Consider the following 20,794-nt stretch of genomic DNA (forward strand, 5'->3'; position numbering starts at 1 on the left):
TGAACTCTCCAACTGCTCGGGCGAACTATCCCTCCCCCCCCCCCCCCCCCCCCTCCTGGCATACATTCCTACACCACGTGCTGGACACGCGGCTTGTCGGAATACAAAAATCCAGGATGACTGAGAAATTTGCGTTGTCTTCGTTGTATAGAACTATTCCTACCATCCACCTCGAATTAGCTAAAAGAGGATAGCTAAGGGAACGCAAGGCAAGGCGATGTAAGGGTACGCAATGGACGGGTAGTTATCTCCTTTGGCTCCCACGTGAGGGGCCTAGGTTTAACCCCTCCCCAGTTGCGCCATGGTCCCTGTGCGTTATTTAAGCCTCTGCAGTCGCTGGTGCTCCGTAAAAGGGAGTGAGACGACGCGATGAAGATGGCCCCAGAACGATCGAACGTATCTGGGCAGGCTATTAGAAGCGGCCCCCATGAGAGCGTTTAGCCCTCCATTCAAATATGAAGTACCTAAGATCCAATGTGGGAAACCCCCAAGAGATCGAGTGTACCCAAGCAGGCTATCAGATGGCTCCCGAGAGGAGCGTAGGGCCCTACATTAAGAACGCAATGGGTCTCCGAACAACCCAGTGTGCCCGAGGTGAACAGACAGGGCTCCCGACAAGTATGTAGGGCCTTCCATTCAAATAGGATGGGCCCAAGGCAAAATGTAGAGGGCCCCCGAACGGCGGAGTGCGCCGGAGCAGGCGAACAGATGGGGCCCCGATTAGAGCATAGGGCCTTCCATTCAAGTAAGAATTACCCAAGACCCAATGTAGGGGGCCCCGAACGACCGAGTGTGTCCTGGCAGGTAATCAGATAGGGCCCAGGGCGAGAGCGCGGGGCCCTTCATTCAAATAAGAGTACCCAAAACCTAGTGTGGGGGGCCCCGAAAGATCGAGTGTAACCGAACAGGCTATCAGATGGCCCCCGACAGAAATACGGGGCCCTGCATTCAAAACGAGAGAACCCAAGTCCCAACCTGAAGGGCCCCGAACGACTGAGCGTGCCCAAACAAATTAACAGGTGGGCCCCCGATAAGAGCGTAGGGCCCTAAACAAGTGACAGAGAACTGGAGGAGCCCTGGACCAATATGGAGGGCCATGGGCGTATCGTGAGTGTGTCGATACGTTAACTGAGGCCAGCATGAATGCCGCTGAACAACCGAAGACATCTTGGCAGGCAGATTATTGTATTGTATTTGCATATAATATATAATGTATAAAATATACAATAATGTATAATGCGTTGGGAGTAGGGCGGATAGAGACTTTAGGTCGAATGGGAAACATCCGTGGAAGGCTCTGATTTACGGGAGTGCCCGGTTCGCTAGCAGGAAGAATGCCAGCAGCAGCGCGGGGCCCTTCGAGCCAATGCAAAAAAATAAGGACAACTTAGACGGCTCCTTAACGATCGAATTGGCCCTGTAAGTGGACACAAGGGACCTCCAGCAACAGCGTATGGCCTCTGAGCAGTGTAAGGGGCCTTAAAACTTCCCAGTCACCACCCATTTAATCAGTGAAGAATCACTCTTGTCTTCTCTTGGGCCCTTCACATCCGTTTGTGACTCTTCTTGGTCGCCTGGAAACCGCTTAACACGTCCCATATTGTTACGTCTGATGTTAGAAGAAATTGCGTCTGTTTGGTCGGCTCTGTCGGCATTGGTCGGCATTCGGGGCCTATGTGCCTCTTTGAAGCACAAGAGGGCATTGCCCAGTGTCCCCCCTCCCCTGTCTCTCCCCGTTCACTCTGGATCCGCTCCTGTGTGAGGGTAAGGCATAACCTATTTCTCGTATTTGCGAAATTTTGGCAATCCTCGACGCCTGCTATTTTTTATTGGTGATGGCGCGGGATTCTGTATATTGTGTATATGGCAGTACTACTTCCAAATTGTTCATATACGGTTGTGAAGGTTTTGTGACATTGAGTTCCCCGCTGTACACAAATGCTATTGTCTAGAATTTGCCCGGAGTCGGCATAGAGGTGCACGTGGTCGGTTGAATAGACATATCTATTTTAAAAGCTGTGCACGTGATACTGGTGTAATGTGCACGCAGGAAAGTTTGTGATTTCCAACAGGTAAAGCCATGTAGAAAGGATCCACTGCGCCGGACGCCTGTGACATCGGCGAACTGGTGCTGGTGTTCCTTGTGTTCAATACTCATTAATTTGTCATGGAAAATAGCATAGCATTTTTACCTGAAGTTAACAGTTTTTCCTATGTGAAATCCTTGGAGCATTAACTGTCTGCGCAGAGGCTAGCGCAGACCTGTGGTTATACAGTGTGCACTAAACTTGGGGCATTCAGGTTTACTAGGTATGTGCATTGAAATGTTTGTTGTATTGCTGCGGCTAGGCTGACATGCTCAGCATAACATGTATGTTTGGGAATCTGAGCTGGATGCTCCCCAGGACAGTCTGAAAATTATCCACTGCTCCCGACTCTTTTGTGACTGATGCTCAGCACCAGTATTGTCCAAAGTATGGTCAGTTTGACATGTGCATTCTGCTTTGAACTGCACAGTGGTGTATGCTTAGCAAGGTGATGTGAACAACCTTCCAGCATGGGGAAAGTGTAATGAAGCTGGTGAATAAAACCTGCAATCCTTTGGTTGCTGCAGTGTATGCTTCATCCAGACAAATTTCATCAGTTCTAAATAAACCTCATGTACATATCATGTAAGAGTTTTCATTATATCACCTACATTGTGAGAGAAATTATTTGATTATCTCTTCCTGTGATTGGTGGCCTGCTCATGTGATACTCTTAAGATATGTTATTATTAAAATAAAAGGAGGTATGAGATGCTGAAGAATTGTATTGCTAACATGTCAGGTACTTAAGTAAGATCTTAGGTGCATGTTACTGCATGCTCTGCTGCATGCCACTTTGGGGATCTTTTGCACATGCAGAAGGACTGTGGAAGCAGTGGATATATGCTTTAGGCAGGCAATAAAAGTAAAACACTGAATAGTTGTAAACATATTGTGGTAATCAGTTCAGACAACTAAATGTGATACAGAGTAAACATAAAATAGTAACACTGAGCTGTTGCAATGAATGTTTAGTTAGAAGTTGCATATTTTGGACTGCTAACTGATAAGAAAATAGACAAGTTCTAATACATAAGATTATACAATACAGAGATCAGTAATAAACAAAACAAACTTAAAAAGCAAACTGATAAATCAGCACAAGTTAATTATTCTGATAGCAGAAAAGTGACAATAAACTAGGAGAATAACTATTAAACTATCCAGAAATCAATGAATTATGGTCAGTAAGTTACATCATTCACATTTATTGAATCACAGTGCATATGATGGCTTCAGTAGTATGAAATAGAGTGACCTAGACACATAGAAAAATCAGTTTTTAGGGTTATCAAGTTTTCATATTTACAATGTCTTTACAACCAAGCTCAGAGGTGAAGGCCAATCAGAGCTTTGTTGTGTTTTTGCAGTTTGGTGAATGGAGCTCTCTTCATCAAACCTGTCACATGGACAATGGGCAAGTGCTTATTGTCTTACATGTTTGCAAAGACACAGTATATATTTTTGTGAGGCAGTGCTGCAACAGCACTGGGGGATTTTTCTTACACTATGTGTTATGACATGACCACATGTGGTGAGCATTATCCTATTTGTTCAGAAATACAAGTACATTGAGGATATGGCACAATTGGTGCTCTGATGATCACCAGAACCAACAGCCATGTAGATGGCGTGCAGTGTTCATTAGCCCAGTGTTATATTCATCCCAGATGGTGTGACCAACAGCACAAATGTGCTTGCAGTGTCTGGTCAGGTACCAGGTCATGAGTGGTGCATTAATTGGCATTGCTTTGATAGGCTCAGGATGGGGCTGACCAAGCAGTACCTGCGCTTCGAGGCCGGACCCGTGTTCGGCGTGATCGGCAGCCGCGACTGCAATGTCTGCTGGCTGGAGATTGACGGCGTGCAGCGGCGCTATGTGGCCGCTGCCGCCTGCGAGAAGATCCACGTCTGGGACACGGTCACCGCCGAAAGGGTATGTCTCACGACACGTCATACTTCAGCCTCAAACTCTGTGCCAGTGCAGGGGGAGCTGCACTACCCTCCCCCAAATGATGTAGTGCTGTGTGAAGCTCTGTCACTCTCATTAGCTGTGATGTATGCTCTATATGTAATATCAGGACATCATAACTGTCCTTTGTATTCCATAAACAGAGCCTTCAGGCTGCAAGGTTTTGTCAAGTTGCTAGGTACCACTAACCTGTGCACAGTTAGCATGATATGCATCACTGTCTGTCATCATGCTGCCAGCCTTGTCAGACTTACCGATGTGCATGCTACGTACATGGTCTGTTTGGATGTGACGCGCAGGCTCTTCGCGCACACGCCAGCATCACGAGAAACGCTCGCAGCACGTGATGATTGACCCACACGACCTGCCGGGGCAGCGGGAGTGTTCCAGGGTTTCAGTTGCTCCGCTCGCAGCACGTGATGATTGACCCACACGACCTGCCGGGGCAGCGGGAGTGTTCCAGGGTTTCAGTTGCTCCGCTCGCAGCACGTGATGATTGACCCACACGACCTTCCGGGGCAGCGGGAGTGTTCCAGGGTTTCAGTTGCTCCGCTCGCAGCACGTGATGATTGACCCACACGACCTGCCGGGGCAGCGGGAGTGTTCCAGGGTTTCAGTTGTTCCACTCGCAGCACGTGATAATTGACCCACACGACCTGCCGGGGCAGCGGGAGTGTTCCAGGGTTTCAGTTGCTCCGCTCGCAGCACGTGATGATTGACCCACACGACCTGCCGGGGCAGCGGGAGTGTTCCAGGGTTTCAGTTGCTCCGCTCGCAGCACGGGATGATTGACCCACACGACCTGCCGGGGCAGCGGGAGTGTTCCAGGGTTTCAGCTGTTCCTTTCCTGCTCCGTATTTGGCCGGCCGTACCACTGTGTGTGTGACCCCGGACGTCGAGCCGTGCCGGTACCGCCAGCTCATCCTTGGCCGGCCCCCAGACCATGGTGCTGCACGGCGCAGCCAGCGAGGTCACCTGCTTGGGCGTCCACGACAAGCGGGCTCTGCTGGCCGCCGGCTACGCGGACGGCTCGGTGCGGCTGTTCTCGCTGACCTCGGGTGACCTGCGGGTCACGCTCACCGGCCACCGGTCCGGGGTGAACGCCGTCAGCTTCGACGAGGCTGGCATGCGCCTGGTGTCTGGCGCCAAGGTGCGTGGCTGGTGTCGTGTTATGATACGGCGCCGCTAGGGGGTGGCGTGGTAAAAAGGCTGCAGACTGGTTACTGCTCGGCAGGCCCATTGAGGCGAAGGAGATGTGATGTCAGAGCAGCTGGGCGTACCTGAATTTCGGTTATTGTAAGGCAGTGTCTGCCTTAGTCCCACGAGCGAGCGGGGGTGGTCCGATCGGTGGTGACTGCTGAAGATGGAGGGAAGGCAACGATTTTTCGCTCTTTCTCCGTCGTTACCTGATCCTGTTCCCATCTTCTCCCATCGTTTTCCCACCGTCATGTGTCTGTCCGTCTGTTACGTGCTCCCGTTAGGTTTTCCTCCATCATATGGTTCTTCTGCCTTCTTCTCCCGCCGTCAATTATGCCATCACATGGACTTACTTCCCTCATATCCCATCTCTACCACCGTCATGTAGTCCTGCCCCCCCCCCCCCCCGTCATGGCTTCACTAGCGTTTGGTTTCTGGCGACCCACGTCATCCTGTGTCGGCTGCGACCGTTTTCACGTGGTCCGCTCTTGCCCTGCCAGGACACGGAGATCGTGGTGTGGGACGTGGTGAGCGAGGCCGGCCTGTACCGGCTGCGCGGCCACAAGGGCAGCGTCACCCAGGTGCGCTTCATGCGCCGTCGCAACTGCCTCGTCTCCTCCTCCAAGGACACCTACGTCAAGTTCTGGGACCTGGACAACCAGCACTGCTTCAAGACGCTGGTCGGCCACCTGACAGAGGTGCGGGGCGCTCTGGCGCGAGCGGTCGGCCGGCCGACAGGGCTTCGCTCGGGTGTGAGGGACGGGGCCGCCCTCGCCCTTGCTTTTTGGTTCATTCTCATGTACGCCGGTCGCACCTCACGGTTGATGCAGATGATTTTTCAAAATGTTGGTGGTGGGACTGACTCCCCTGCGCTCTGCGCCCGCTCCCGCGTTTTGTGTGCGGCCCACCCGTGCCGCCTGTTCCCCCCTGCTCCGTTGACCGTCCCCTTTCCCCCTCTCCGCTTCTGTCAGGTGTGGGACTTCGTGCTGAACGAGGACGACACGCGGCTGGTGACCGGCTCTGGCGACGCCGAGCTGCGCGTGCACGCGCTGCGCTTCCTCGAGCCGACCGAGCCGCCGGCGGCCAAGGCGCCGCGCCTCAGCGAGGCGGACGGTGACGAGCTGGAGGGTGACAGTGTGCGTACCATGCCGCCGCCGCGTGCGGTGCGAACGTCGCACGTGGGGGCGAGGTTTTGGCGCCACCGCGGGGCGCTTTCAGCCGGAGTTGCTGGCGTTTGCTGGACGTGTCTGTCGGCTCCCGTCAGTCGGGAGTCTGGACGATGCGCTGGGTCGCACGCGACGTGATGTAGAGGCCTGGTGAGAACGGCCAAGTGCGCTGTGAGTTATGCTGTCCCGACTCGATCATCGGCGCAGGAAGTGGACGATGTTAATTGTCACAGTTGTAATTGTTATTTATTCCGTTAATCTCTGTTTCAGTCCAACTTTGAGTGCACCCGGATCGGCAGCATTCTGCGGCAGGGAAAAGACCGCGTGTCGCGCGTGGTGATCGACAGTCAGTGTCGGCTGGTGTGTTTCCACGGCAACGACCAGACGCTGGAGCTGCTCTATCTGAACACGGAGGAGGAGACGGCCAGGAGGCTACAGAAGCGCCAGAAACGCGACCGAAAGCGGGCGAGGTACGCCGCGCCGGATGTCGACTTCCGGCGAGTGATGGGCTGGTTTGGTGTTATGTTTCGTGGAATGATCACTCCCTTTGGCCGCGAATCATGTTTGTTTCCATAGTAAACAGATCATTCTCTCTCCTCTAACAAGCAGCTTATACGGAGTACCGTCCAAACGATGCGTCCTTTGTGTGGGCGATTGCAAGAGGAGTATGAAGGCGGATGCGTATGGACCGATCCCGTCGAGAAATAATGGCGACATTTTCTTTTGTCGCGTTGGTCTGCTTAATCGGGGCTCGCGGATGCATCAGTCGCGGGGGTTTTGTGGCATGCGTTTGGTCGTGACCCGTGGCTACCTGCATGTTCCCTGCACGGATGGCCTGTTTTACCGTGATATCTCCGAGCCTGTTCCTCCACTCGTAACAGCGTAACACCACTCGTAACAGCGTAACACTACTCGTAACAGCGTAAACCACTCGTGACAGCGTAACACTACTCGTGACAACGTAACACCACCCGTAACAGCTTAACACCTTTCGTAACAGCGTAAACCATTCGTAACAGCGTAACACTACTCGTGATGACGTAACACCACCCGTAACAGCTTAACACCTCTCGTAACAGCGTAGAACCACTCCACGTAGAACAGTGAAACACCACTTGTAACACCACTCAACAGCGAAACACCACTCGTATAAGCGTAACACTGCTCTGAGCAGCTCTGCAGTTTCACCCTGTCGCCCCTCGCTCGGCTTCACTCCCTCCAGCGTGGCCCGCGCCCCCGGCCGGCTGCCTCCGTCTCCGTCCGTGACCGGCGCTCCTCCGCAGGGAGGCCGGCGAGGACGCCAAGCCAGCGCCGCTGACGGCCCAGACGCTGCAGGACGAGCTGCGCCGGCTCACTAGCATCACCTGTCCGTCCAAGGTCAAGGCCGTGGACGTCTCGCTCAGCGGGCCACAACAGGCCAAGGTAAGGCTTGGGATCGGGCCTCAGGCTCGGACTGCCCGTGACGCATCAGAGACACGCTGAGGAGTCCGGGTGCCGTCCACGGTGTCCTCTGATGGATAGCAATGTACTGTTGTGAGCCATCGCCAATACAGATCGTATGACAAGTGCCATGAGATGTCAGAAAGAAAGAGACATAAGTTGAAAGTTCATATGTCGAGTTAAAGACCTGCGATATGCCCGGAGGGACTCGTTAAACGGCTATGTAATGCTAAATTGCGATTACAATGACGTTACTCAATATGTTGAGCTGTGCTCATTTTCATGATGTACTGTTACAACTTCCCGCCAATTCGCTGCTGATGTATGCTCCGTCTCAGCTGACAGCATTCCTGCTTAAACAACCCACTGCTGACACACAGTACTGACACACATTCGCCGCTGACACGCACTGCTGACGCACATTCACAGCTTACAGACTCATTGTTGACACACTCACTGCTGACACACACTCACCATTCACACACTCACTGCTGGTACATATTCACAGCTGACACACTCACCGCTGACGCACACTCACCACTCACACACACTCACCGCTGACGCACACTCACCACTCACACACACTCATCGCTGACGCACACTCACCACTGACACGCTCTGTCGCAGCTAACGGTGCTGCTGGCCAACAACTCGCTGCTGACGTACGGGCTGACGGTGGACACGAGCGGCGGTCGTGACGCGGCCGAGCCGGGCGCCCACCTGCAGCTGCCCGGACACCGGTCGGACGTCCGCGCGCTCGACTTCTCCGCGGACGGCACGGCGCTCCTCTCGGCCTCCTCCGAGCAGCTCAAAGTCTGGAACAAGTCAGTGGAGGCCGACCGTGTGGGGATCGTCTAGAGCTGGGGAACTGTGATTCAACAACTGCCGTGTAATCCCAGTCTGCGGGGTAAAATGGGAATCATGTATTTTCGCACCCATGGCACTTTGGTCTTTTTCTGACGGTGTCGTAGCATGATGGTCCAAAGAGCTGCCTTAGTGTGGTTGCTGCTGTAGGATGCAAGCCTTCCATGGTGTTCGAGGCAAAATTAAAGCTTCGAACTGTTGCAGCTTGAGGTTAGCGGCGGGCGCAGAAAGAATTACACCGCATGAATCGGGATATGCTTCAGCTACATGGGTGTGACTAAAACGTGTGTTTGGTATGTATCCTCGTAATCTGTAAAATTAAATCACTGTAACCGCGTCCGTCCATCAACTGCCCGTCTGCCCGTGGCCAGGTCGACCCAGCAGTGTATCCGCACGCTGCCGTGCGAGCCGGCGCTGTGCGCGCTGTTCGTGCCCGGCGACCGGCATGTGCTGGTCGGCACCAAGAGCGGCCGGCTGCAGCTGCTGGAGCTGGCCTCCGGCCGCCGTCTGGAGGACGTGGCTGCGCACGAGGCCGAGCTCTGGTCGCTGGCGCTGACGCCCGACCAGCGCGGCTTCGCCTCCGCCTCTGCCGACAAGCAGGTCAGCGGCGCCGGCGGCTGGGACGGCGGCGGCCGGTCGCGACGGGCGGTGATAGGCAGCCGGCGATCGGTGACAGGCAGCCGGCGGGCGGCGATAGGCAGCCGGCGGGCGGCGACAGGCAGCCGGCGGGCGGCGACTGGCCTGGAGCCGGCCTGGTGGCCCCGTGTGAGAGCCGCCGGCGCGGTCACGGACTGGTGTGGTGTGAGGGCGGGGCGTCAGGTCACGTCAGCTGGGCCCGATGTGGCAGCCACCGGAGGTGACAGGCCAGAGCGATCGGAGGCGGGGGTGGAATCAGTAGCTGGTTGGTCTCCCGCAGGGCCTTCCTGGCACGCTGCGTGACGCTCTCCGCGCTAACCCGACCCGGCCAGAGCACAGCCCGGCGGTGACCGTGCGGCCACCGTCCGACAGGTGAAGCTGTGGCGCTTTGAGCTGGTGTCGACGGAGCAGGGCGCCAGGCAGCTGTCGTTCCTGCACACGGCCACGCACGCGCTGGACGAGGACTGCCTGAGCGTGCGCTTCTCGCCGGACGGCCGGCTGCTGGCCGTGGCGCTGCTCGACAGCACCGTCAACGTCTTCTTCACCGACACCATGAAGGTGGGCGCCTGGCTCGAGGCGGCCAGATGATGGCGCGGTTTGGGCGCGGACTGGAGTACGCACAGTATAGTCATTTAGTGCATTTTGTGGAACGTGTTGCCTTGTTCTTAATGTGTGCTATCCTATCGGTGTACACACTCACAACATGAGGGCGCCACCATATATTCAAAAGCGGTGAACGCCGTCTACGGAACTACTCCATGCTATTCGCTCGGACGTGCCACTGACCATGAAGTGGGCCCATGCGCGGTGACTGGTCCACGCTCCGTCAGTGTCACACGACCCCGACACGGGCCCGATCGGTCGCTGTGGCCCGTGGTGGGGTCGTGCACCCCCTCCCCCGAGCCTGTCCGGCGCGCGTGGCGCTCCCCTACCGTCGTCGCCGCTGCCGCCGCCAGCTGTTCCTGTCGCTGTATGGCCACCGGCTGCCCGTGCTGTGCATGGACATCAGCCACGACTCGACCCTCATCGCCACCGGCAGCGGCGACCGCAACGTCAAGATCTGGGGCCTCGACTTCGGCGACTGCCACAAGTGAGCGTCCGGCGCGCTGGGTGGGTGGGGGGTGGGTGGGGGCGGGGCACAGCGGGCGCGCGCGGGGACGGACATGGTCGTGGTACAGATGCTGACGGGGGGGGGGGGGGTGCGAGGCTGTCATTAGCTTATGGCTGTCGGTGTGACTCGGGTAGCACTGAACGTTTTTGAAATGGGTGGGTTCTTGGCACGTCGTGGTTTTCGGACCTGTTTGCATCAGTGGAGTAATGCAATGAACATGTCTCGCATCCTTCATCCCGGCAAAACCATTTCGTTTCTGGCCGACCTATTTACCCCGTGATCATTGCATGAGTATGCCTTTTGGCCGTCGGCGGCTCAAACCGCAGCACAGCGTCCTGCACGGCTGTGCTGACGGGCGGGGTCAGGCGCCGGCCGCCGCGGCGCTGCGGCGCGCTGCCGACCGTCCCCGCGTCCTGACCGCCGGCCGTGCCGCCAGGTCGCTGTTCGCGCACGACGACAGCGTGACCGGGCTGCGGTTCGTGCCGAGGACGCACCACTTCTTCACGTGTGGCAAGGATGGCCGCGTCAAGCAGTGGGATGCCGACAACTACCAGCGCATACAAACGCTCGAGGGACACTGCAAGGAGGTGCTGGCCATGGCAGTCAGTCCTGACGGTGAGGACCCGGCTCTGCTGGGACCGCGTCTGTGTTGATGAGGGCTTTTTCCCAGCGGTGGCTGGCTGGTCACAGTGAGCGGCGCGGCCGCGTGATAGTCACGCGGCTCTTACTGTGGATCCGCAGACTTGAACTAACACTGGGCACCCAGTGACCGTTCAGCGCTGACGAGTGCGTGTCCTCGATGATGCTTGCTCGGCGATGATGCTTGCATCAGTGACAGTGTCCTGTCCGCTGGGAAGTGTGCACTGTGGGAAGTGGGACACCACTCGTGTATGGGCGGCCGATGTCTCGGAAACGTATCTCAAGTCTGTGGAAGTGTGCACTCATTGCTCCACACTGAGTCCGCGGCCGGGGCTGCGGTCTCCCGACGCTGCTGGGCGGGCGCCGGTGCCCTGCCCGAGCCCGCCGCCCCGCCCCGCCCCTGACGCCGCTCTGCCCCGCCCCTGACGCCGCCCCGCCCGCCCCTGGCGCCGCCCTGCCCCGCCCCTGGCGCCAGCCCCGTCCCGTCCGGCCGCCTCTGACGCCGCCCCGCCCGCCCCTGACGCCGCCCCGCCCGCCTCTGACGCCGCCCTGCCCCGCCCCTCGCGCCAGCCCCGTCCCGTCCGGCCGCCTCTGACGCCGCCCCGCCCCGCCCCTGACGCCGCCCGGCCGTCGGCAGGCCGGTGGGTGCTGAGCTCGTCGCGCGACCGCTCGCTGCGGCTCTGGCAGAAGACGGACGAGCCGCTCGTGCTGGAAGAGGAGCGCGAGGACGAGCGCGCGCGCGAGGAGGAGCAGCGGCTGGCCAGCGGGCAGGCGGCCGCCGTGCCGGGCGAGAGTGACCGGGAGGCCGGCCGGCCCGGCCAGAAGACGGCCGAGACGGAGCGCGCGGTGCGTGACGTCGCAGCTAGACCTGGGCGTTCGGATTCGCAGAATCAGAGTGGATTCGAATAGATTGAAACTTTGTGAATACTTGAATTCTAAAGATGGTTATTTGAACTCGAAAATAAGAAGTTAAATAATAAAACTCATCGGAACGTAAGAGTCAGCTGAGTAGATCATTAAGTCCCCCCCCTCCCCCCCCCCCCCCCCCCCCACCCACCCACCCATGTATTCACACATTCCTCCAGATAAACTGAGTGCAACACGAATAGTTATAATTCTGTTGACATGAGACTAATTCGTCTGTTCTCATTGTATTGCGTTGTATTAGTTTGAGATGTCGATGCAAAGATGCGAATTTTCTCGAATCTTGTAGCTGAATCCGAATCTGCCTCTCCTGTTTGGATCTTCATTCCAAAATATTGCCGAGCAGGCGCGTTCCGTTCTGCCTCGGTGAGGCCGTGTTCGGCGCAGGGCGTGATGGAGTGGAAGTTGTTTGGATTATGGGGCCTGATCTGAATTTCTGGGTTGCATCATGCAGCGAGCAGCGATGTTGAGTATTGCTGTGACTAAAGCGCTTGATGCTGCCGGTTAATGTGTACGCACCGGTATTGTGTGACGTGTTGTCGCCGCCGTGCATTAGCGTTCGGCGTGTCCCGCTGGGACCTGCATGGCTTCCGACAAGCGCCGGTGTGACGCAGTGTATCAGACTTGTGGAGCGCCATGGGGCGTGTGACGGGCGCCAAAACTGCCCAACTATCTTGGTCACAACACTATCAAGCCGATGTCCGCCATCTCCGCCGCGCTGTCGCCTGCGTGACCGTGCCCGACTTGGCCGCGAGCAGCCTGCTCGGTGACGTTATCAGTTAGTGCACTCGGGGCGAGGCTGTCTCGGTGATCGGCTTGGTGTAAACATCGACGCGACCGGTAAGGTGCACATCAAAACGCGCCGAACGTGCCAGCCTCGCACCGCGTTCCGTCTCTGATGACCGGAGCCTGCGGTTCGACAGTTCCCCCCCCCCCCTGACTCCCCCCCCTTCCTCCGCCGCACCCGCAGGCGGAGCGTATCATGGAGGCTGTCACCATCTACAAGCAGGTGTCGCGCGCGCTGCGTGAGTCGAGCTCGGCCGAGCTGCACCCGCTGATGCTGGCCTACAACTGCGCCACGCCCGACCTGTTCATGGCCGAGGTGCTGCGCCGGGTCAAGTCCAGGTCAGCATTGTGCCCCCCGAGCCGGTTCGTGTTTGCGGGGAGGCGAATGGCGTGCGGTGCGATTTTACCGCGTCTGTGCTGCTTTTCAGTGTGCTGGTCTTGGTCCGGACGCCCTCCTTGTTTTGTTTTGTGTGGCCAGTAGTTGCCCTGGCATCCTGCCCGGTCGGAAGGAGACTCTTATGTTCGTAAAACAGGGCGCTACGTGCTGTGACGTTTTCACACTGCCAAGCACCTCAGCGGTGTCGTCGCCGGTTGCACCTCAGGCACCTCGCGTGTCATCGCCGGCTGCTGTTCTCGGTGCTGTGTGTGACGTCAGCCGCCGTCCGTCCGCCCGCCAGCGAGCTGGAGGAGAGCCTGCTGGTGCTGCCCTTCAGCTACGTCACCGACCTGCTGTACATTCTGGAGCGGCTGGTGGCCGGCAGCGGCGAGGTGGAGCTCGTCTGCCGCTGCCTCTGCTTCCTGATGCGCGTCCACCACGGCCAGATCGTCAACAACGGCGTGCTGGCGCCGGTCATAGAGCGGCTGCGCGCCGCCGCCGGCCGCCAGGTGCAGCAGCTGCGGGTCAGTAGCCGGGCGGGACCTCTGGCTGGGGCGGTGGTGGCCCGCCGCCGGCCGCCAGGTGCAGCAGCTGCGGGTCAGTAGCCGGGCGGGACCTCTGGCTAGGGCGGTGGTGGTCTGCCGCCGGCCGCCAGGTGCAGCAGCTGCGGGTCAGTAGCCGGGCGGGACCTCTGGCTGGGGCGGTGGTGGTCTGCCGCCGGCCGCCAGGTGCAGCAGCTGCGGGTCAGTAGCCGGGCGGGACCTCTGGCTGGGGCGGGGGTGGTCCGCCGCCGGCCGCCAGGTGCAGCAGCTGCGGGTCAGTAGCCGGGCGGGACCTCTGGCTGGGCTGGGGTGGCCCGCCGCCGGCCGCCGGGTGCAGCAGCTGCGGGTCAGTAGCCGGGCGGGACCTCTGGCTGGGCGGGGGGTGGTCCGCCGCCGGCCGCTAGGTGCAGCAGCTGCGGGTCAGTAGCCGGGCGGGACCTCTGGCTGGGGCGGGGGTGGTCTGCCGCCGGCCGCCAGGTGCAGCAGCTGCGGGTCAGTAGCCGGGCGGGACCTCTGGCTGGGGCGGGGGTGGCCCGCCGCCGGCCGCCAGGTGCAGCAGCTGCGGGTCAGCAGCCGGGCGGGACCTCTGGCTGGGGCGGTGATGGCCCGTCGCCGGGGGCACGGGCCCAGCGCTGAAGTGGTGTGTTCAGTGCGCTGCATGGCGTGCTGTGTGCTCGCGGGGTAACGATTAGAACGGGTCCCGTGGTATGGAGACCAACGCTGCAAAAATGCCTGTTGCTTTCAGAATGCGCCCTTATCTTGTTGCTGCACTTTTACCGCATGCGTAAAAATTTAAAAACTGAAATAAAACTGTGTGACTTAAACTGGACAGTTGTTAAACATGCATTGTGTCTTTACTTCGGCAATAGCATGGACCCTCCGGTGTTTGAAAAAGTATGCGTTTTGTTGGATCAAAGAAACGTTTTTATTCGTTTGGAACGTCTCGTCGTCTGGCACTTTTCCTCCCCTATTCCGGGTGTACGACGTTACAACCGGTACAATCGACAGCCAATACATTGCGTCACATATCCTCGTGTTCATCACAGAATGTTCCGAAGTGGTATTTGTTTGATGATACGAAAATGTGTCGGATGAGCAAAATGTTCTGCAAAATCTGCCTCCTCTTAGAAGCAGCACGACTTTTCGAACGTTTTATAAATATATTATTGCGACTGGTTCGCCGGAGACGAGAACCGTGCCGGCATTTGTGATCCTGTACCAGACAATGCCTGCAGGAGTGCTGTGGGCGGGCTGCTGTCCCGGCCCCTGCCGAGTCCGTGCTGACCGCGCCCGCTCACGTCTCGTTCGCCGCCGCAGGACACGATCGGCTTCTCCAAGGCGGGCCTGGAGTTCCTGCAGCGCGATCTGCTGGAGCGCGAGAGCGTGGCGCTCTTCGTGGACGCCTCGCAGAGCGTCAGCGACAAGCGCAAGAAGCGGAGGAAAAAGGAGCGCGCTGCGCAACGGGCTGTGCTGCTCATGTAGACCGGAGAGCGTGCTGGACTGACCTGCTGATGCCACGGGGACCAGCGGCCGCAGGGCCAGCGCCGCAGGCTGCGCCGTCATCTTCATTGTGTACGGAATACACCGATGTCGGAATCCGGCACCCTGTTTGTATTGGTGCTGGATTGGTGGACAGAAAAACGTCGCAATGCTGACGTGTCGGATCCGAAGTGTGTGACATTCACAGGCACACACGTTCTCTGCCTTTGAATGCCGCGCTTCGCGCTGCGCGGTCTTCCCAGCAGCGTGGACCAGTAGAGTTAAGGGGCTAGAAGAATGTGGGCAGTGGATCAAGGGTGGCTCATGTCGCTCATTGCCTTCAATTTCGTTATCTGCCTCTCTCCAAAAAAGCTACGCGGCTGCGTCACGTAGGGCCCAAGCGTAACACGAACACAAACTGTGGACCAGTGTGGTCGTTGGTTCGCGACGGCCCGTCCAAAAGCGCGCCGGCACATCGCCAGAGAAAAGTGTGATGGAAACACCTTATCACGGACCTGCAACGAAGCCGCGTCCATTCCGATGATCTCTAACGCGTCAATGCACTACCTCGTATACGGCGAATCCCGCGTAAGGAAGAAGCGTGACGCCGGATGCTATTGGCGGTACACAGCATCCCATCATTCAGCCGGCTGCACCTGCTCCCTCCGTGTGCGCAGTTCTCTAACGACGCAGTTATGCTGGTCACGTGCACCTGAAGCCTCCCGCCTCGTAAGGAGACCCCGCCTGGAGCGTGCCGCGCCAGGTGACGCCAGGCGCCGGCCCTGCTGAGAGGGGCGCATACCGGCGGGCCGTAGTGACGTCACTTGCCAGCGGCGGCTGGCGGCTAGTCAGGTGGACGGCAGACGGCGGCGGCGGCGGCCGGCGAGAGGGCAGGTGAGAGCCGGGGTCGGCGGGGCCTGGGGGCGGGGGACTATGTCGGGGAGAGGGAGGGGGTTGCATGTTATCCGTGGGGGTGACGTGACGGGTAAGGAGCACACGTCACGTTCCTCACGGCAGTGTGGTCCGTGCTCAGTGGGTTCGTCCCATCAGGGCTCCAGCCCACCCGGCTTGCGGCGCATTTGATGGAGAATGTCTGAGAGAGGCTATTGTGGACATCCATAAAGTTAGCAAAATAGTCGCATCGGACTCGGGTTCCAATAAAGGAAACGTGCACACAAGCGCAACTCCGTCAAAAAATGAGTTGATTCAGTCTCGAACTTCGATTTCGAATTGGAGGATGGCTACATGGTCGCCGTGCAGACCAGGACGTGCACCTCTAACGTGAGATCCAGGCGTCTCCGCGCAGCCTCCAGGCATTTACGAGTCAAATATGCGGGCATACAGTGTTCCCTCCATAATGCATCTATTCCCAATCTGAAGACGGCTACGTGGTCGTGATGCTATTGTGATGCAAAGTATGTGCACTTGCAACAACCTGATCTGCCAGTGTCGTTGTTTTTGCAACATGATGGGGTCAATGCCCCGTGTCGTGTAATTTATTCAATACTGCATCTAGTCCACATTTATAAATGGCTGCATGCCTTTGTCTCTTCATGTACATACATCATGGCTATTTCACCCACATGACGCATGACAGTGGAAACCGCTTGAAAAGGCAGGAACATGCTGATACCTAGCATTTAAGTCTGAAAAGCTATTTCTGCGTCGTCCACGCTCATCGAAGGCAGAATTCGCGAGTTAATGCAGGTGAATTACGCTGGTGTCGTGGGCTGTTCACGGTGTCAGTGACCTCGGGGGGTCAGATTGTGACGGTCTTGTGTCGTTCACCCATCACACCTACAACATCATTCGTACTTTGTCACTAATATGTCTTTTGCGCAAGTAGTAGAAGTAGTAATAATAGTAGAAGCGGCATAAGTAATAACAGCAATATTAGACGTAGTAGTAGTAGTACTAGTAGCAGAAGTAGTAAAAATGAATTTCGATAATTTGTAACAATTAACGACGTTCACGTTGTGAACCTGTCTACGGTCTCACCGTGGGACATGTGAGGGGAAAATCGTAATGTTTTTATGTAGCTGACCTAACAAAAAGCCAGCATTTACGATGGAGAGCTATGGGTACCGCTGAGGTTTTCCCGTAATAAATTCTGAATGGTTGTGCGTACGGCTCTGAGACTTCGTACACCCGAGTTGGTGTAGTTTTATAGATCTTGTAAACAGATTTGGGGTTTCTCACTCGGACAGCGCATGGTCTGTGATGCCTCCTCGAGGTGATCTTGGTGACCTTGTGTCAAAAGGTGACGAACAACGCTAAATGAACGCATGAAGTGCACCCCAAAGAGATTTTTAGACTTTTCTTTTATCTTTAGCTTTCTGAGTGCATTACTACCGTTTTTATGGTTTTTAAGAGGTCAAGTACTTCAATGTCAAGCTAGTTTAAAGTTTTACGTTTGTAGCCAGGCTCGGCCCTTGGAAGGTCATTCAACTTGAACCTTGCACCTTCGAAAGGCACTTTAACCCGCGCCCTGCCGGGGTCCTGAGATAACAGCGCCCGGTCAGGGGGAAGTTGACTTCCCCTCCCTGGGATCCCCAACTTCCAGACACCGTACGAGAAAAGCCAAGATGCCGTTGGGAAGTTTCTCCAAATGATGAAGAATGGACATCAAGTCAAATGTGAGGTCGCCACAGGTCACGAAGGAAAAAAAGATCATTCTGACAGATGTTCTTTAAACCTATGTTAATACGTCAAGACGGATATTGAGGGCACACAATTAAGCGTTAAGACTGTGAGAAGACCACTGCTACCACTTTTGTTTCCATGCAAGGGTCAGGTCAGGTTAGGTCACCGTTTACGGCTGGTCCACCAATAGTCGGCAAGACCGATGCTTTTTTGTTTTCTTTCACAATGTGCTTCTGGCTAAGTTTATGTTATTAGGTGCAGCTGTGGAACAAAAGTATCCCAGGCACAGATATTTTTAAGCTGACAGATAGGTCGGCTGAGTTTTATGAGGTCATTGACATTGTATGACCTCATCTGACCGGTCGTGTATTCACGTGACCTATTTTAACCTCGTTATGTTACCATGATGCCACAACATGTTTGCAGCGGAAGCTTGGAATTCTGCGCTAAAAATAGCCCAGTAAAACTACCTATTTTAATCTCAACGTTGTTTTGCTGAGGGCACCCATGGAGGTAGACCATGACCTAGGTCAATATCATGCGCCCTGTGGTCATAAGAAGGCTGTGCATGTGATTTAGTACTCTTTTCGGCACATAGAAATACTAATACTACAAAGAAATGCGTAAATTCAAAGACATGCGTCTAGATTTGCATTATTCACAAAAAACAGCGAACGTTGACCTCACCCAGGTCACTGGCCTCGACTGTTTCCGAAAACCTCAAAGATAGGTATTATGATTTTATGTTACTATAACAAATTTGCGCAAGGACAAACAACGCACAAAAAGTTATATGTGGTCAAGGTCTTTTAGAGGCTGATCTCTTTGGCCTGGCCGAGATCACTGACCTCAGCAGATCAAGACTTGACTGTGCTCGTAGCATTGTAGGGAGGAAGTCAACTTCTCCCCTCCCCGGCGGGGCGCGGGTTAACGCTGCTTTTCCCATTCGTGAGGTTAGTTTAGTTCTGGACATAGCCGGGCGGACCAACGCAATGATAGCCCCTACGTGAACAATACGGTATAATACCCTTCGTGAGTATGCACCCCTTTGACCTGACATGACATATCACAAGTCACATCTGTCGATGTGAAATAACACTCATTTGATGAATGTTTTCGAAAGATACTCAATGCCGTCTTCGCGTGCGTGCTGTGCTGATTTGATTCCTTGCCTCGGTTTGACCCGTCGAAGGTCACGTTCCACATCGCTTAGGCACACCCATCTTATGAATTTTGAGGAGAGCTTTTCAATAGCCTTTTCCACTAAGCTCTAGCATACATAGTTGTTATATCATAGAGGGTTCCAATCCCTCCGGATATTGTAGAGCGACAATGAACAAAAACTGCCGCATGGTATGGTTAAACATCAGGCGGTTGCACACGTAATACCTACTATCTCGCCTCGATATATGACCCATGGATGTCAAAATGCAAAAGTGTGCTGTGTCAACTGCGTAGCAATCGATAGAGCGCTTCACGGGACCGTTTTTCTGACTAAATGAGGCCAAACCGTTAGCTGTGTATGTACTGAATGACACGGCAAACACACGGCCTTTTCATGTTTTGAATCGATGCATCATTAAAGGAATTGTGTGTCACGGCGTGTTTCACGTCCAGAGGTCTGCAAACTATACGGTGACCTCTGTGGGTCAGCTTGTCGAAAGCGCATTTACCTGACGGCGCGACGATCACGTAGCCCTGTTCACATTTGCAATGGATGCCTTATTAAACAAGTCCTGCGTGACTGTGTAGTTGATCGATAAATGCCTGAAGACCAATCATTCATATTTTGAGGGCCTGACGTTAAAATGCATTTGCCTGACGCAACGTGTGGGACGCATGCGTTTTCAAATTGGAGACGATGGACAATTGAAGAAGCTGTCAGGGATGGTGCGTTTGACCTGCAGATTCCTGTTAGTTTCACTATGACGTTTTGGGTCACGTAGCCAATAGTACGAATGTCTGACGTCACGATGAACATGCAGCCGTTTTAGATTTGATTAAAAGTCATTGGATTACCGAAGGAGTTGTGTGTGACCGCGATTTTGACCCATAAATATCTGGAGGGCTTTTATATATCTTAACCATATCTTTACCATTATCCATATCTTTTATATATCTTCATAAATATCTGGAGGGACAGTGACATTAGGAGTCGACATTGCTAAAAAGAAGCATTTGCTTCGTTGTGACCGCGTGAATACTCATGCGTGACCGCGTGTCATATACTCATGTCATGAATCATATACTCGTATATACATATGCATGTGTATATATCATATACTCACTTCATCACTCACTCATGCGTGTCCGCGTATCTAGCCCATAGATGGCCGGAGCCTAAAAGGTGACATGTAGGGCTGGCGTTTGAGAAGAGCATACAATGTATGCCAGGACGATCTTACATCGATGCTTAGATCTGAAAAAGACGCACCATGGAAGGAGTTGTGCTTGATCGAGCATTTGACCCCTGTATACCTAGATGTAAAATTGTGACTTTTCGGGGTTGAACTTGTTGAAAACGTGTAGTTGACATAATGACAATCATGTGGACGCTGTTGCAATTGAAAAAGTTGCGGTATTGACAGGCTGTGTGCGATTGTGCATTTCCTTTATCGGAATATAAATCCCAACCAGGTGGATACAATCGCCAATGATGCGTTTGGGGGCTTAGCGGTGACCATTGGGGATAGCTATTTTAAAATGATAGTTTTTGCTCGCTTGCAAATAATTTCATTTACAAATTTCGTCTCAAAATTCCAAATGCTGCTGCCTTGGACTGGTGAACACCGGCAAGTCGTTGTACGAACCGCACTGCGCACCGCGCGGGTAGCATTAACAAAACAAAAAAATCCGCACGCACCGGCCTGATAGCATTAAGTCAAGCCATTCTTTTCCCAGGTCATATCGTACGAATAACCTTCACTGAAGA

General features: G+C 55.2%; 1 protein-coding gene across 1 annotated transcript; it reads left to right on the top strand.

Annotated features, from left to right (window-relative positions):
• The first annotated feature begins 1,972 nt into the window (after positions 1–1,972).
• LOC119114698 (WD repeat-containing protein 3) lies at positions 1,973–15,322 on the top strand. The gene is made up of 16 exons (XM_037238716.1): positions 1,973–2,072; positions 3,846–4,023; positions 5,000–5,209; positions 5,757–5,954; positions 6,228–6,392; positions 6,693–6,892; positions 7,706–7,844; positions 8,490–8,686; positions 9,098–9,326; positions 9,735–9,920; positions 10,319–10,452; positions 10,910–11,088; positions 11,750–11,958; positions 13,007–13,161; positions 13,500–13,722; positions 15,058–15,322. The coding sequence occupies exons 2-16, from the start codon at positions 3,853–3,855 to the stop codon at positions 15,220–15,222; spliced, it is 2,760 nt and encodes a 919-aa protein (XP_037094611.1). The 5' UTR covers positions 1,973–2,072; positions 3,846–3,852; the 3' UTR covers positions 15,223–15,322.
• Positions 15,323–20,794: the final 5,472 nt, after the last annotated feature.

The sequence above is a fragment of the Pollicipes pollicipes genome, unplaced genomic scaffold (assembly GCF_011947565.3).
Source record: "Pollicipes pollicipes isolate AB1234 unplaced genomic scaffold, Ppol_2.1 Scaffold_2975;HRSCAF=3490_pilon_pilon_pilon, whole genome shotgun sequence".
Lineage (NCBI taxonomy): Eukaryota > Metazoa > Arthropoda > Thecostraca > Pollicipedomorpha > Pollicipedidae > Pollicipes > Pollicipes pollicipes.

Bases quoted from the DNA above. Each gene is read 5' to 3' on its own strand.
- LOC119114698 (XM_037238716.1), top strand. From the start codon at position 3,853: ATGGGGCTGACCAAGCAGTACCTGCGCTTCGAGGCCGGACCCGTGTTC. The intron at 7,845-8,489 runs GTAAGGCTTGGG...GCTCTGTCGCAG, and splicing joins GCGGGCCACAACAGGCCAAG to CTAACGGTGCTGCTGGCCAA. The intron at 13,723-15,057 runs GTCAGTAGCCGG...TCGCCGCCGCAG, and splicing joins GCCAGGTGCAGCAGCTGCGG to GACACGATCGGCTTCTCCAA.